Genomic DNA, 17,997 nt, shown 5'->3' on the forward strand with positions numbered 1-17,997 from the left:
CTGTAGTGGTAACATCTGCAGGAGTAGCTAGCAATCATTTATGTCTACACCTTAGCAGAATTCAGGTTCCTCTCCTCTCCCAGCCTGATGGCCTTTCATTAGCTTTACAAAGCCACTTGAGTTTGGGGAAAAGCCTGTTAATTAAACTATAAACTAAATGTTTCTTGAAGTTAGCTCAGCCCAAAAACCCAGGAATAACTAAGAGAAAAGTGAGATGAGGTTGGGTTAGATCAGATCTCTTTTACTGCCATAATTTTCTTACTGTTATAATTTTTGCAAAGGCAGTTTCAAGACAATTGGTTGATCAGGTATAGAGTGAGTATTTCCAAAGGGCTTGTTTCTGTATAACCCTTAGGGAAGAAAGCCTAAAGGCCGAGAACTCCGTTTTCAAGGTTTCTCTGTGGTCCCTATGGCCAAGAGGGGGTCCATTTGGTCAGTTGCAGGTCTTAGAACTTTATTTTTTTTTCTCAATTCTAAATTAAGGATTAAAATTAGAATTCAGAATTAGAATTGTTTATATGCATATATACATGTACATCAGGAAAAGGAAAGTCACTAACACCAAGTCATTTAAAGTTATTCTTGTCTTTTAAGGCCCAAAAGACTATACATAATCCACAAACATATAATTATATATATAATAATACACATATAACTTTATATGTATATATATGTAATAGCTTTCTATAATAATTAACATGACCACCATATGTGTGTGTGTGTATAGGTGTGAGGTGATGTGTGTATTAGCATTGGACACATGGCATCTTACAGCTAGATGGTACATCAAAATCTCATTCAACAGCTTCATTTTATACATTGAACAACTGAGGCATAATGAGGTTGACTGACTTTTCTGAGTTAGCCAGTGGTCCAAATGTTCTAACTCCTGCTCCAGTGCTGTCTCTAATATACCAGTTGTGTAGCTGAGTATTCACTTTTCTGAGAATTTGTACTGTTCTTTTTAAGCCTTGCAATCAAAGCAGTTTCCGGCAAAGGTCAGCTGATCCCATCAGACAACCAGCTGATGAAGGAAGATCTTGCCCTAATGCTGTTGAGAAAGAACCCTGTAACCTGAACAAAAACTGCTACCACTATGATTATAATGTAACAGGTACATGGACCGTCATCTGATCACAGAGTTAAGTCCAAATCTTGTGTCTGTCAGCTCTGAAGTGTTCCTGTCAGTATAGCTCATCTCTATCTGTGTGCCTTTTGGACAAGCTGCTTACTTTCCCAGAAATAATTACATATTAAATGACAGAAATACTTACCTGGTTTTAGTAAACACCAAGATAGAGGAAATAAAAATGTCACACAGACATTAGCCCTTAAAGTAGGTTGTGAATATGCTAAGTGTTCCTACATAAGACAACCTCTCACTTTGGGAAGGTGAATCTAAAATATTTTTAACACAAGTATCATATTTATTCAAAAATGTCTTTCTTTTTTAGAAGATGCTTAATTGCTAAAGCATACTGGGGCAACAATTCATGAGGTGTGGGCAGTTTATAAACATGATTAGTCAGCAGTCTCAAACTTGCCAAAGATTATAAATCAATGCTATAAAAGGTGCAGGTAAAAATAGATGAGTATTTTCAGAAAAACAGGTTTATTATAAATTGCATTTTCCCCTAAATCTCATTTAATACCATCAAGGTGCATACGCTAGGAAAGAAAATCTTTTATTTGTTTATATGAATTGGGACAACACCAAAGCTTACTTTGGAATTTTTTCCAAGTAATTTTCACTCTGAAACAAACTCAAGAAACTGTACAGTGACACATAACAGGTCAGATTGGCTCTCTGTTTCTTGTGGTTTTTCTCTTTAGTTTCCTTTGATGATACAAAAGAAATCAAAGTTATCTGGGACATGCTATGTTACCCAGGGAAAAGAGATGAAAGAGCTATTTTGCAAAAGACATAAAATAAGAGAATTAAATAAATATGGCCGAAGTGATTTTATCACTTTAATAAATGTGCGCGTTTTCATGCATTCTAAATATGGATAAGAAGTAAAATACGTTTTATTTGAACATAACTACACAAAGTACCATCTGTCACAATTATGATTATTTTGCTAAAAGTAATGCTAAGATTTTAAATGATATTTTTATTGGGAAAAAAAGTTTTTAAGTGACATTGATCTGTAGGCCAAAGCCATTTTTACAGTGTCACCAAATGGCTAGCTATCAAGATTTTCAAGTAGACATCTGCCTTTAAGAATAATCCCTGTAGCTATGTGCAACCCCAGCAATTCCATTTGACTCCTGATATGTTCAAAGCTGGGACCCATATGCTCTGCATGGGGGATGATTGATTATGGGGCTTAGGAAGCAGTTGTGAATTAAATATGTGATTCAGGTCATCAGAGTTTCATTTGAAATCTGTTTCATACTTAGCCTTCTGTTCTGATGGGCTTCCCTTTTTTTCAGACTGGAGTACATGTCAGCTGAGTGAGAAGGCAGTTTGTGGAAATGGAATAAAAACAAGGATGTTGGATTGTGTTCGAAGTGATGGCAAGTCAGTTGACCTGAAATATTGTGAAGAGGTAGGTGGATGCTGTGTTAATATCTTCGCGAGTAAATTCTTCTCTAATAATTTCAGTTCATGCTGAGCCAAGTGACCCGTGCTCCATGCAGCTCATTGCCAGCAGATGTTTTTCTGCACTATTCACAGGCTAAGTATGTTCTTGAAAAGATACAATGTCCAATACTACGGATTCCGACATATAATTTCCTGTATTTTCTTCTCCTTGGAGCCCAAAGGTATGCTAATTAGCCTATTCTGAAAGAAATGCTTGGGGAACAATAAGTAAGGTGAATAAAAGCAGTAAATTTTAATCAGACTCCTTATCTTTTGTAATTTGATGTGAATTTTGTGTAGTGCCTGGGACACCTGCCAAGGTCCATCATTTATTCTCTTTGTTGCTAAACACTGATCACATGTGGTTTCATAGCAGATTTTGATATTAGGATCTAATACCCAGCTGTGACCATCTAAGTACTCAGGTCTGATGAAGAGACAACCTCAAATTCAAACAAAGGAATGAAGCCAGCCATTATTATCTTCTAGGCACAGAGAATTGTAACTGATAATCATGTAATTGATGAAAGTAATGTCATCATACCTAGATGTGAGCCTCTGCAATGTGAGAAAACATAGTCGTTGGCCTTTCTTCATTTTTATGAAGCTACACTTTATGTTGTAATAATTTTATCTAATTTCCATACCCAAAACATGACAAATGTTGACTCTCCATTCATCTGAGGTCCACTGGGTCAAATACTAACCAAGATAAGCAGGAGCCTCAATAGATCTGGAATAGACTAGAAGGGGGTCGTAACCTCATTAGAGTTTAACATACACAGTCACTATGTCTTCTTCTACACATCCTGTGGTTATTATAGCCCACAGTAAATTGTTCCAATACCTAGGGGAGAACTCTAAACAGAAATACTTTAATTCATTTGATATATTTATCATACAGACCTGATTTAACCTTCTTATGTCTCTGTTCATGAAAGCAGAGCACCCACATGTGGTGAAAACACAAATTTGTTTTGTTAATAAATGCCTCCTGCTATAACCTTCTAACATAACTTACTGTATTCATTATTTAAATTTGAATAATTGGAAATTTCACACTTGAATCATTTTAGTTTTGTAACCAATAACATTGAAGCAATATAACCATTATAAGAATAATGTCAGTATTGAGCTGGGTGGGGTGGTTCACGCCTCTAATCCCAGCACTTTGGGAGGCTGAGTCAGGCGGATCACCTGAGGTCAGGAGTTCAAGACCAGCCTGACCAACATGGAGAAACCCCGTCTCTACTGAAAATACAAAATTAGCTGGGCGTGGTGGCACATGCCTGTAATCTCAGCTACTCGGTAGGCTAAGGCAGGAGAATCGCTTGAACCCAGAAGGGAGAGGGTGCCGTGAGCCAAGATCGCATCATTGCACACCAACCGGGGCAACAAGAGCAAAACTCCATCTCCAAAAAAAAAAAAAAAAGAGAGAGTCAGTATTAATGAAGATAATAGTCATATACTGACTGGAGAGCTTTCTGTGATCTACTTCTAGTTGATTAATACGTCTTTTTGTTTACAAACATAAATGCACTCCTTGGTCAGAATGAAATAAAAAATAAATGAGAGCTTTGCAAAAGCTGAAACCTAAGCATACATGACCAATTTTAAACTATTTCATATGATTAAAGGACAAAGCTGTAAACTGGATTCTTGATTTCTTACATCAAATATGAGTAAAAACCTGGGAAATAACTAATTTTAATTATATGGGAGTCTAGATAAGTTTAAGCTTACATGCAAATATTATAATATTTGAATGTTGCATGGCAATTAGGGACTCCTACTTTTAACATTCTAGCAAACACCGTCTTCAAGGACTTACAATTTGACTGTGCAACCCTGCATTCAGTGCCACAGCAGTAGGTAACACTTGCTGCTTCCCTAACAGCCACAAAGAAAGATGGCATTATTATCCAACAAAGACGAAGATTAGAGTTAAACCTAACGAGCACTTACGTAGTATTTTTATCTTTAGTGTTTTTCAGACATTTTCTCATTGGATACCTAGTAATCAGTTTCTTCTTTCCTATTAGATTTTTGAATAGGTTTCTTTATAATTTATGTAGACAGATGTTTAGGTAAATGAGAGAGAATTAAAAAAGAGATATGATCAATGTAAGGAAAAAATTAGTACAGGACTAAAATGTGTAAGTGGTGGATATGTAAGTCAATAATAATTGAATCCTGTGATTCAAACTTTCCCCATGAAACTATTATTTACCTTTAATGTAACACATTATTTTTATCATATCACCTCAAGATTCCTATCTCCAACCTCCCATGACTTTTAAGAGGCTTTATGAGGCTTCAGTTGAGTGATGTGGTAAAAGTTTTCATACCACTCAGCTCTGTTAGGTATTACTGGTGTAGAATATAATGGGAGCGCCTGCAGAGAGATGTATTACACAAAGCTATGATCTGATCCTCTCTCAGTGGATAACTTAGAGCTAAGAGCTATACTTGAAACACAACATAATGTTTCAAAACAAATTTTGCCATTATTTGCTGTATAAATTAGAAAACATTAACTTCTGTTTCATGCAGAAATAAAAAAGATCTTGGAAATTCTAAGAATTTCTAGTCTTAAAAATTTATATTCTCCTAACAAGCTCTTACATTTTCCTATTTCTTTGTCTTTTTTTTTTTTTTTTTTTTTTTTTTGGAGAGAGTCTTACTCTGTTGCCCAGCCTGGAGTGCAGTGGCACTATCTCAGCTTACTGCAGCCTCCACATCCTAGGTTCAAGCAAGTCTCCTGCCTCAGCCTCCCAAGTAGATGGGACTACAGTCATGCACCATCAATCCCAGCAAATTTTTATATTTTTTTTTTTTTGGTAGAGGTGAGGTTTCACCATGTTGGCCAGCATGCTCTGAGGTGATCCGCCCACCTCAGTCTCCGAAAGTGCTGGGATGACAGATGTGAGCCACCACATCCAGCCAACATTTTCCTATTTCAATGCTACTTTGTACCATAGACATTTTAAATGTTGGAATATACAGTAGAAGAATTTGAAACATCATTTTATATTTTTAAGGCAGAATATTTAAATAAGTAATGGAACCCAAATGCCAATAAAATGGCACAACATTATTATCTGATGAGAAGGTTTGACACCAAAGTAACTGAATTATACCACAGTTGAGTTTTAGAAGTGAAAATCTTTGTTTTAAAAAATGCATGTAAAATATTCATAATCACAAAAAACTTTGGCGACCCATATTTCTTGTTTTAAAAGATAGCTGATATATTATTTCAATATATGATATCATTAGTTTTGACTAACAATTTATGGTTAGAAACTTTTCCTTTTGCTTTTTAGTTTAAGATATGTAAAAATAAATAATATCCCTAAGATACAGTTGTTGATCAAAATATTGATGATATTATTAGTTTTTACCTAATGAAAAGTATTTTTGCTTATATTTATTTGTTCCCCATTTTGGGAAATTCAATTAATTTGGAGGTTAAATCTACTTTTTTTCATCGCCTATTGAAAACACTCAAACAATATGTAAGTATAGATTACATGGGCCCCTTCTTTCATCCTGTACCCCTAACTTCCACTCACCTAGGTCAAACCACTTTATACTTTTAATAGTTTGGATGTTTGTCCTCCAGGTACTATGTTATTCTGTTATGTGGCTTGCTTTTTCTCCCTCCCTCTCTTCTCTCTTGTCACCTCATTCTCTGGCTCCCTCCCCCAGTTGACAATATAACATCCTGATCTACCTCTGTTCTTCCAGCTTGGCCTGGAGAAGAACTGGCAGATGAACACGTCCTGCATGGTGGAATGCCCTGTGAACTGTCAGCTTTCTGATTGGTCTCCTTGGTCAGAATGCTCTCAAACATGTGGCCTCACAGGTTGGTTTGTACTATAACTCATATTAGGCTAATGGTCAAGGAATATGAAATAAAAAATCCCTCTTGCTTTAACCCATATCAGATAATCTTCAGAAAGGTTGGATTGGTTGTCTTTCTTTCAAAAACATCTAAGCCTTACTTGTTCCTGGATCGCCTCAGGAGATACCACTGTGATGCCTTCTCCCAATGACATATATGCTTGCAAAACCATAACATATATTAAAGTTGCATCACTTTGTATCTCTTAAAGGAAAAATGATCCGAAGACGAACAGTGACACAGCCCTTTCAAGGTGATGGAAGACCATGCCCTTCCCTGATGGACCAGTCCAAACCCTGCCCAGTGAAGCCTTGTTATCAGTGGCAATATGGCCAGTGGTCTCCATGCCAAGTGCAGGTATCAAATCTCAAGAAGTTGTAAGGAATTGTGTATTCTTTATCTGCAGAGACTTTATCTGAAGAAAAACAGACAAAAATAATGTGTTAGAAATATTTTTCAGAGCTCACAGATGACAAGCTTCTTAAAATTTTTATGTGCCTTGCCATTTTATAACCATTTAATTAGTTTTGATAACTCCCTGCCCTGTATTTTTTAATCATTTGAAGACTGATTTATTTTAATGAAAATTTATTTTCCTATCTTTAGCTAGAAAACAAATAAATTGTTCAATGTATGCTTTATTGCTAGTGCCCTATAGGGCTTCTTTCCTAGGGTTTCAAATGCTTTTCTAAATGTTCATAAATCAAAGTCAATGGTGCAGAGATAACTAAGTGATGAGCTCTCTAATGAAGTATTTCTCTTTTTCTAATTAGTTATGTCTTCCTCCATTCCAGGAGGCCCAGTGTGGAGAAGGGACCAGAACAAGGAACGTTTCTTGTATAGTAAGTGATGGGTCAGCAGATGATTTCAGCAAAGTGGTGGATGAGGAATTCTGTGCTGACATTGAACTCATTATAGATGGTAATAAAAACATGGTTCTGGAGGAAACCTGCACCGAGCCTTGCCCAGGTAACCATGGCAAAAGAGAATTCATATTCTGATTATTTTTTCCTAGGACAAGGGCCATGAAGGGGTTGCATATAAAGCATAAGTTACAGGATGTCAACAGTCTTCTTATTCAGTAATATCTATGCCAACAGCTCAACACTATGCCTGTGGGGAACAGGGCACTGTCTCATTACTGCCAGGTAGGGGTGAAGTCCAGGTCTCCCATGTGGCCTCTCTTAACACCCTCTGGAGTTTTAACCTGGAGAAGATGGTAACATCTGCAGGAGATGGTAATTAAGGCCTTAAGCCCATGCTCCACAGAAAAGGTATGAAATAAACGTTGAGAAAATAAGGACAAAACAAAACCTATTAGGGATTTCCAGAAGAGAATGGGGAAAGAGAGGCCAATGTTTAAACACATAATAGCTAAAAACAGATTAAGTCCTCTTACCCTGGGTCCAGGGTAGAATGAACAACAAACTCATACCTAGATAAATGTAGTTAAAACATGAAATATAGAAAAATAAGTAGTAAAGTCTTCAGTAAGAAAAAAACAGATTATCTACAACTGGAAGACAAAATAGCAGTATGGAGGAAACTGTTGAAAGATATTCTTCAGATTCAATGCTAGACACAATGGGTGCATGCAGTAAATGTAGAAAGAAAATTTTGTATATCAAATAGTATGGAAAAAATGGCAGACAGTGATAAGCCAATATTTATGAATTTGGGCTTGATGCAGAGAATTGTAGAGGAAATTTAATGTCAAAATATGCCAGAAAACCCATCCTTAAAAAAGATATAGATAGGGGCAACAATTTATTAGTGGACTGGAAATGAACAGATAGAAAATGAATTACCTATATTTTATCCCCAGGTGGAAAATTTGTGTTCTCCCAATTTGCTTATAATTATGATTTAAAAATTGTATCTCTTTTACAATATTTTGTTTTGAATCTGACCTCAAAATGTTAAAAATTAAGGATTTGGCAAAAATAATGGGGCATACAACACATTTTCTATATAAAATGATGTGATTTAAGAAAATTTTAAAAGTGGATAACATGTATTAACAAAAATTTGTAAATGGGATGGAGTCCCTAAAACCTGGAAAAACTGACATGTTTTAGCTATTTATTCACTCATCGAGTTACTTATTCCTTTGTAAAACAAAAAAATCATTTGAGATGATAAAAATGGTAGGGTATAGTTTAAGATGAACTGAATGAAATTAAACAGTAAATAAAATAACCCTGATAGGGGTTATTTTGAGGACAAACCCCCTAGACTCTGAGAATATCCAACTATTGTATTGATCTTTGCACACATGGATATTTTCATCTACTTCAGGTCAAGAACTGAACTATTTTTAAAAACCAAAAATCTGAATAGCAGCTGTTTCTCAATAAGTGTAAAGGTTCAGCTATGCAAGGTGAGTAAGTTCTAGAGATCCGTTGTAAGACATAGTGCCTGTAGTTAACAATACTGTATTGTATACCTAAAAATGTGTTAAGTGGGTAGATCTCATGTTACATGGTATTATCACAATAAAAAAAAAGAATAAAATAAAACTTAAAGTAACAGAAAATCTGACTTTCTAAAGCCGGGCAAAGTGTTGCTGTTCAGACATTCCTACACCTGCCAACAACCTTTTGCTGATCCAGCAATTCCCCTCTTTCATTTCCTGCTGCTGAAACTAGTCTGATACCATTTAAGATCTCACACACAATTCAATTTAATAAAATCATTTCACTTCACTGTAGACCCAGCCTGAGGCTGTGGCAGCAGGTGACAGCTCCAGGCAGGGTCAAGGACATCCACACCATTGAGCAGAACGGGCTTCCTTGTCAGACAGTGGTGCATGCCTTACTATGGATACTCCCCACGTGATTTCATTATATACTTCCTGCAGCACAATCACTCACTCATTTGACTGTTAATTACAGGTCAGGCCCTGGACTTGAGGCGGGAGATACAGTGAAGACCAACAGACCCTGTCCTTGTACAGCTTACTTTCTAATGGACGGGAACTATTGCTAATCTAATAGTGACGTAAATAAACATAAGATTATAATCTGTGGTAAATGATGTGAAGGAAAATTACAGGATCCCATGATAACATAGAACAGAGCAAACACATTGTTTTAATTAAAGTAATTGCAAATCTAAGAGGCTGCTCTTCTAAATTACAATCTATTCATTTCAGTTCCTCTCTTGCTAGTTTTCTCTAATGATGGGTTTTGAAAGCTAGCAATATGTGAACTAATAAGCTTTAAAGAGTAGAACACTGAATTAGGAAATATATTTCATGTGTTTAATTGTCACATCTTTGGCAGGCATAGGGTAATTTTATTGTTATTACAATGGTTTACATGGTCAAAATAGAAAAGTATGTTTAGAACAAGGGAGTATCTCACTCTCATTTGCTGTTATTACATCTTTAAAGCCTGACATGTATTACTTAGGGGTGATAATTACATAACTCACAAACTATCATTAAAAGATTTATTACGTTTTGTTGCAAAATAAATGATGCTAAATGTGGATTGCCACAAAGATAAAGCCTATTGGTAAAAGGTATGTTTCTTTTCCATGTAATTTTCAATCACCGAGGTGAAATTGTATTACATTCATGTTGACAGGAATTTTTTGAACTTTAGCAGTTTTCCTACATAATAAAAACTGAGTAACCACAAAGTGACATTTCCTAGGAAATAAAAGTGTTTCTAAAACTTTTTCAGACTACTTAGAAATTCTTTCTAGTTTCTTTTTCCTTTGCATTTCCAAAATTTACTAGAACTTTCTGTACTTCAGGAGTACCAATTACATTCTTTAATAAAGGCCTACAAAAATCACTACATTTTACTATTATGTGTATATATGTTAGTCAATAATTTATGTCTTACCAGGACTTCTTAGGCATGACACAAGAAGTTTTTCCATTAATCAGATCTCCAGGCAACTTTGTGCTAATACCAGTCACCTTCAGCATAATATAAGGCAATATGAATTATTCATATGACCTGGCTAGAATAAATAAGTGATAAGACACCTTTGTGAATTTGTGTCTATCATAATTGACTGGGCACTCTGAAGAGTATCACTAAGCAGTCACTCTGAAGAATGGATGGGTTAATGGAAAGGGTGTATTTCATAAAATCTTTTCTGTTCTTAAAATGGCTAAAGATTTTGGAAGCATGGATGCACTATGGCCCAGCAATTGCACTCCGAGGTACATACCCAACAGAAATGCATATATAAGTTCATCAACAGACTTGTACTGAAATGTTTGCAATAACATGATAGGAAAAATTTACAACTCCCCACATGCCCATCAATAGTAGAATGGATATCTAAATTGTGATATATTCACATGATGGAAAGTAGTAAGAATGAAGAAATTAGAACTTCATAAATGTATGATGGATCTCACAAACATAAATGAGAGAAAGAAGCCAGACACAAAGAAGTACATATGGTATGATTTCATATATTACACAAGGGAGGGTTTTGAGAGCCTGGGAATGTTTTGTTCTTTGATTTGGGTGTTGATCACATGGTTAGATAATCAGATTGTCAAAATTCAGCTATCTGTGCATCTATGATATGTGATCATTTTACATATTTGTTGTCCTTCAGTAAAATATTTTAAAGAGAAGTTGATTGAAGATGTAGATCAGAGGAAATAGTGGGCATTATTTCCAGTACTGCAACTGCTCAATTGCCTCTCTCACCTCCACTCTTCTGGGAAGAAATAGGAATGAAACATAAAACCAGCTTTGTGAGCCTTGGACTTCAAACTTTTTGAAAATTGTGAATACCTAGAAGACAAAGTCTGTTTATATTTAGGCTCTCTTTGAGTGTACCTCCTGTGTAATAAACCGCTTTACTATGATAATGACAAGAGTGGTAGTAGGTTTTGATCAAATGTTTTTTGTATCCTAAGAAGAGATTAATCACAGTGGATGAGCTCCTGTCAGCCACAGTTTACCTTTGATATCATTAAGCAACACATAGACCAGTAATAGCCATACAGAAAATAACAATATATATACAAAGTTATACAATTACAAATTTACAAATATTAAATGCCTATTTAAATCTTATAAATATTATGTATGGCTGGGATACCTTAAAACATTGCCCATTGGGGTTGGAATTAAAATGATTATCAGGCTGGCTTTTCTCTGTGGATATGGGTGTAAATTACAAACCTGTGTTTTACAGGTGACTGTTATTTGAAGGACTGGTCTTCCTGGAGCCTGTGTCAGCTGACCTGTGTGAATGGTGAGGATCTAGGCTTTGGTGGAATACAGGTCCGATCCAGAGCAGTGATTATACAAGAACTAGAGAATCAGCATCTGTGCCCAGAGCAGATGTTAGAAACAAAATCATGTGATGGTGAGTGCTACCATTCATATACTCTATCTTAAGCGCAGCATAAGATTTTAAAAAATAGTCTGTTAAAATAAATTTGACCAGGTGCAGTGGCTCATGCCTATAATCCCAACACTTTGGGAGGCCAAGGCAGGCGGATCACCTGAGGCCAGGAATTGTGAGACCAGCCTGGCCAACGTGGCCAAACCCCAACTCTACCAAAAAAAAAAATAATAACAATTAGCCAGGCATGGTGTCAGGCTCCCGTAATCCCAGCTACTCAGGAGGCTGAGGCAGGAGAATCACTTGATCCCAGGAGGCAGAGGCTGCAGTGAGCCGAGATTGTGCCATTGCCCTCCAGCCTGGGCAACAAGAGCGAAATTCCGTCTCAAAAATAAATAAATAAATAATTTAAAAATTTACTAAGATGTCACTTGAGGCTGAGGACTAAAGTAAGGGGAAGATTCTGAATTCTAAAGATTGGGAAGACGGAAAATCCTGCCACCCTTCATAAATAAGATGTGAGTTTTGCAAAAACGTTTCCCAGTTTTATGAGCTCAAGAAGGCTGAGATAATTAGAAGCACATTATTTTTACACTTATAACAATTATGGTCAGGTAGGAGTCTCACAATATGTTCAATTTATTTAAATCAAATGACAGAATTAAATTAAAATGACAAGTTCACAGCAAGGTGAGAGATTTTACTACGTTTTTTCAAATGGATAAATCAAATTATTGGTAAAAATTGAGTTTAATCTAAATATTACTTAGAACATATATAAACATCTATGTTTATATGTCTGTGTGAATGTATGCACACATAGAATCATTCACTCAGTGTAAGCAATATATGACATCTTCAAGAATCACAGCATTAAATGTCATAGTTTGGGAAACAACATGCGAAGACTCAAGGAGAACAAAAGAAATGCTATCTGGTAGAGGGTGTGGGGTTCAACAAACAACTCTGAATTCTGCTTATGTTCTGAAATAAGTAATATGACATAGCAGCAAGCAGGAGACAAAATATCACCTTTCCTACTGAAAAGTTGGAGACAAAAGCTTAAAGTGTTGGAAAAGAATACTTGCAGTGAAAACCAAATGGGCTAGATGACTTAGCCCAAGAATTAGACAGAATTACCTGCTCTGTCAATTTAATCTTCCTAAATTTATCAACTAGGTAAAACATTCCATATGCTAGGACAGGATAAGTAAAGAATAAAGAAAGGTCAAAAGTTACAATGAATAAAATAATTCCCAAGGCAAGAAAGAAAAGTATTCACTCCAAAATGACAAGGAAATAAAATTAGGAATCAATAAAACAATGACAGATCTCCACACGCACACTTTAGAAGTGTAAAAACCATACTTCTAAAGCATCATATAGCAAATGTTATATGGGATGCAGCAAAGAAGTACCTAGAAGAGACCTTGAAGCTTTGAACGCTTCTATAGGAGGGAGAAAAGTTAAAAATGAACTAAGCGTTCAACTGAGTAAATTTTTAAGAAAAGTAAAAAGGAAACGGAATGCAAGCAACATGGATGAGTATAAATTCAATGAGATTGAAAATAAATAATCAACAAAACCAATAGATTGTTTTTAGAGCAAACTGACAAAATAGAGCAGCTCATGGTAAAATCAGTGAAGAAGAATAAAAAGCAAAGTCGTCATTACTATTAATAGAATAAAGTTTGGAAAATACAATATAATTCTGTGAATAGTTTTTTCTAACAAAAGTAAAAATGTTAATGAAGATAATTTACAAGGTTATTATATTTTATCAAGAGTAACGAAAAACCTACACCATAGATTATGTAACTATTTTCAAACCTGTGAAATACATACTCACACATGCACACAAACTAAAACTTAAATGGCTTTAATTATGAGTTTTCTCAAAATTTAAAGAAACAGACAACTCCTTGTTGAGATTTGATCAGTCTGGTGGGAAAAATATTAGTTATGATAGCCACAAAACCCTTTTGGAAGGCCTGAGGGTTTTCACATGACTTGGGTAATAGACCTGGCGGAAGGGCGGTCTGGTCCCATTACCTTTAGTTAAATAGAGTAGAGTAGTGAACAACGGGATGTGAGGAAGTTATGTAGTTAGCTTGTTTACCCATGTGGTCTCAACCTTTGATGTGTGCTTTACTCCAGATGTCCACAATGACAATTACCCTCTAATGGTGTTGACTCAAGCTTTTGTTAACTAATAAATGTGAGTCTCCCTCCTGATCAGGGCTGGCCACAGTGACAAACCTCCCTTGGTGTGTAGATGGTCAGACACTCAGCAGGACTGGCAAAAGATAATATCTGTCAGTGTACATTTTATTCATCCATCGTTGGGGTCAGGGTCTGCAGGCAGACCCCTACAGCTAATGCCCTCTTGTGAGGAGCAATACCTCAACTCCTATTTATGTGAAATCTTTTTTGTTGTAAGAACATACTCTTTTTTTTAATTTGAATTTTATTTTTTTAATTATACTTTAAGTTCTGGGGTACATGTGCAGACCGTGCAGGTTTGTTACATAGGTATACACATGCCATGGTGATTTGCTGCACCCATCAATCCATCATCTACTTTAGGTATTTCTCCTAATGCTATCGCTTCCCTAACCCCAACCCCTCAACACGCCCCAGTGTGTGATGTTCCCCTCTCTGTGTCCACGTGTTCTCATTGTTTGACTCCCAATTATGAATGAGAACATTCAGTGTTTAGTTCTCTGTTGCTGTGTTAGTTTGCTGAGAATGATAGTTTCTGGGTTCATCCATGTCCCTGCAAAGGACATGAACTCATCCTTCTTTATGGCTGCATAGTATTCCGTGGTGTATATGTGCCACATTTTCTTCATCCGGTCTATCATTGATGAGCATTTGGGTTGGTTCCAAGTCTTTGCTATTATGAACAGTGCTGCAATAAATATGAGTGTGCATGTGTCTTTATAATAGAATGATTTATAATCCTTTGGGTACGTACCCAGTAATGGGATTGCTGGGTCCAATGGTATTTCTGGTTCTAGATCCTTGAGGAATCACCACACTGTCTTCCACAATGGTTGAACTAATTTACACTCCCACCAACAGCGTAAAAGCATTCCTATTTCTCCACATCCTCTCCAGCATCTGTTGTTTCCTGACTTTTTAATGATTGCCATTCTAACTGGTGTGAGATGGTATCTCATTGTGGTTTTGATTTGCATTTCTCTAATGACCAGTGATGATGAGCTCTTTTTCATATGTTTGTTGGCCGCATAATGTCTTCTTTTGAGAAGTGTCTGTTCATATCCTTCACCCACTTTTTAATGAAGTTGTTGTTTTCTTGTAAATTTGTTTAAGTTTCCTGTAGATTCTGGATATTAGCCCTTTGTCAGATGGATAGATTTCAAAATTTTTCTCTCATTCTGTAGGTTGCCTGTTCACTCTGATGATAGTTTCTTTTGTTGTGCAGAAGCTCTTTAGTTTAATTAGATCCCATTTGTCAATTTTGGCTTTTGTTGCCATTGCTTTCGGTGTTTTAGTCATGAAGTCTTTGCCCATGCCTGTGTCCTGAATGGTATTGCTTAGGTTTTCTTCTAGGGTTTTTGTGGTTTTAGGTCTGAGGTTTAAGTCTTTAATCCATCTTGAGTTAATTTTTGTATAAGGTGTAAGGAAGGGGTCCAGTTTCAGTTTTCTGCATATGGCTAGCCAGTTTTCCCATCACCATTTATTAAGTAGGGAAACCTTTCCCCATTGTTTTTATCAGGCTTATCAAAGATAAGATGGTTGTAGATGCGTGGTGTTATTTTTGAGGCCTCAGTTGTGTTCCATTGGTCTATATATCTGTTTTGGTACCAGTACCATGCTGTTTTGGTTACTGTAGCCCTGTGGCTGTGAGTTTGACATAAAGAGCTCTTATTGTTTTGAGATACATTCCATCAATACCTAGTTTATTGAGAGTTTTTAGCATGAAGCGGTGTTGAATTTTGTCGAAGGCCTTTTCTGCATCTATTGAGCTAATCATGTGGTTTTTGTCATTAGTTCTATTTACGTGATGGATTATGTTTATTGATTTGCATATGTTGAACCCACCTTGTATCCCAGGGATGAAGCCAACTTGATCATGGTGGATTAGCTTTTTGATGTGCTGCTGGATTTGGTGTGCCAGTATGTTATTGAGGATTTTCGCATGAATGTTCATCAGGGATATGGGCCTGACATTTGATTTTCTTTGTTGTGTCTCTGCCAGGTTTTGGTATCAGGATGATGGTGGCCTCATAAAATGAGTTAGGGAGGAGTCCCTCTTTTTATATTGTTTGGAATAGTTTCAGAAGGAATGGTACCAGCTCCTCTTTGTACCTCTGGTAGAATTTGACTGTGGATCTGTCAGGTCCTGGCTTTTTTTAGTTGTTAGGCTATTAATTACTGTCTCAATGTCAGAACGTGTTATTGGTCTATTCAGGGATTTGACTTCTTCCTGGTTAAGTCTTGGGAGGGGGTACGTTTCCAGGAATTTCTCTGTTTCTTCTAAATTTTCTAGCTTATTTGTGTAGAGGTGTTTATAGTGTTCTCTGATGGTGGTTTGTATTTCTGTAGGATCCGTGGTGATATCCTTTCTCATTTTTTATTGCATCTATTTGATTCTTCTCTCTTTTCTTCTTTCTTAGTCTGGCTAGCCATCTATCTATTTTGTTGATCTTTTCAAAAAACCAGCTCCTGGATTGAAAGAGTTTTTTGTGTCTCTATCTCCTTCAGCTCTGCTCTTAGTTATTTCTCAACTTCTGCTAGCTTTTGAATTTGTTTACTGTTGCTTCTCTAGTTCTTTTAATTGTGATGTTAAGATGTCAGTTTTAAATCTTTCCTGCTTTCTCCTGTGAGCATTTACTGCTGTAAATTTCCTTCTAAACACAGCTTTAGCTGTGTGCCAGAGATTCTGGTACATTGTGTCTTTGAACTCATTGGTTTCAAATAACTTACTTATTTCTGCCTTAATTTTGTTATTTACTCAGTAGTCATTGAGGAGCATGTTGTCAGTTTCCATGTAGTTGAGCTGTTTTGAGTGACTTTCTTAATCTTGAGTGCTACTTTGATTGCACTGTGTCTGAGAGATTGTTATGATTTCCATTCTTTTGCATTTGCTAAGGAGTGTTTTACTTCCAACTGTGTGGTCAATTTTAGAAAAAATGCAATGTGATGCTGAGAAGAATGTATATTCTGGGCTGGGCATGGTGGCTCATGCCTGTAATCCCAGCACTTTGGGAGGCCGAGGCGGGCGGATTACAAGGTCAGTAGTTCGAGAACAGCCTGGCCAATATAGTGAAACCCCATCTCTACCAAAAATACAATAATAGCTGGGCATGGTGCTGGTACCTGTAGTCCCAGCTACTCAGGAGGCTGAGGCAGGATAATCACTTGAACCCAGGAGGTGCAGGTTCCAGTGAGCTGAGATAGTGCCACTGCAGTCCAGCCTGGGCGACAGAGCGAGATTCCATCTCAAAAAAAAAAAAAAAGCATATTGTGTTGATTTGGGGTGAAGAGTTTTGTAGGAGTCTATTAGGTCTCCTTGGTCCACAGCTTAGTTCAAGTCCTGAATATCCTAATTAATTTTCTGTCTCATTTATTTGTCTAATATTGACAATGGGGTTTTAAAGTCTCCCACTATTATTGTGTGGGAGTCTAACTCTCTTTGGAGGTCTCTAAGAACTTACTTTATGAATCTGGGTGCTCCTGTATTGGGAGCATCTATATTTAGGATAGTTAGCTCTTCTTGTTACATTGATCCCTTTACCATTATGTAATGCCCTTCTTCATCTCTTTTGATCTTTGTTGGTTTAAAGTCTGTTTTATCAGAGACTAGGATTCTAACCTCTGCTTTTTTTTTTTTTTTTTTTTTTGCTTTCCATTTGCTTGGTAAATATTCCTCCATTCCTTTATTTTAAGCCTATCTGTGTCTTTGCACGTGAGATGGGTCACCTAAATACAGCACACCAATGGGTCTTGACTATCCAATTTGCCAGTCTGTCTTTTAATTGGGGCATTTAGCTCATTTCCATTTAATGTTAATATTGTTATGTGTGAATTTGATCCTGTCATTATGATCCTACCTGGTTAATTTCTCCGTTAGTTGATGCAGTTTCTTCATAGAGTCGATTGTCTTTACAATTTGGTATGTGTTTGTGCTGGGTCTATCCCACAGACC

General features: G+C 36.4%; 1 protein-coding gene across 1 annotated transcript in view; it reads left to right on the forward strand.

The window, feature by feature from the left end:
• The window catches only part of THSD7A (thrombospondin type 1 domain containing 7A), a 510,460-nt gene that overhangs the window by 460,796 nt on the left and 31,667 nt on the right, over positions 1–17,997 (forward strand). The window contains exons 18-23 of the mRNA XM_025379535.1: positions 970–1,114; positions 2,437–2,552; positions 6,338–6,455; positions 6,706–6,851; positions 7,289–7,463; positions 11,670–11,843. Of these exons, the coding sequence (XP_025235320.1) occupies positions 970–1,114; positions 2,437–2,552; positions 6,338–6,455; positions 6,706–6,851; positions 7,289–7,463; positions 11,670–11,843 (874 nt within the window). The remainder of the gene's footprint in view (positions 1–969; positions 1,115–2,436; positions 2,553–6,337; positions 6,456–6,705; positions 6,852–7,288; positions 7,464–11,669; positions 11,844–17,997) is intronic.

This window comes from Theropithecus gelada, chromosome 3 (genome assembly GCF_003255815.1).
Source record: "Theropithecus gelada isolate Dixy chromosome 3, Tgel_1.0, whole genome shotgun sequence".
Classification (NCBI taxonomy): domain Eukaryota; kingdom Metazoa; phylum Chordata; class Mammalia; order Primates; family Cercopithecidae; genus Theropithecus; species Theropithecus gelada.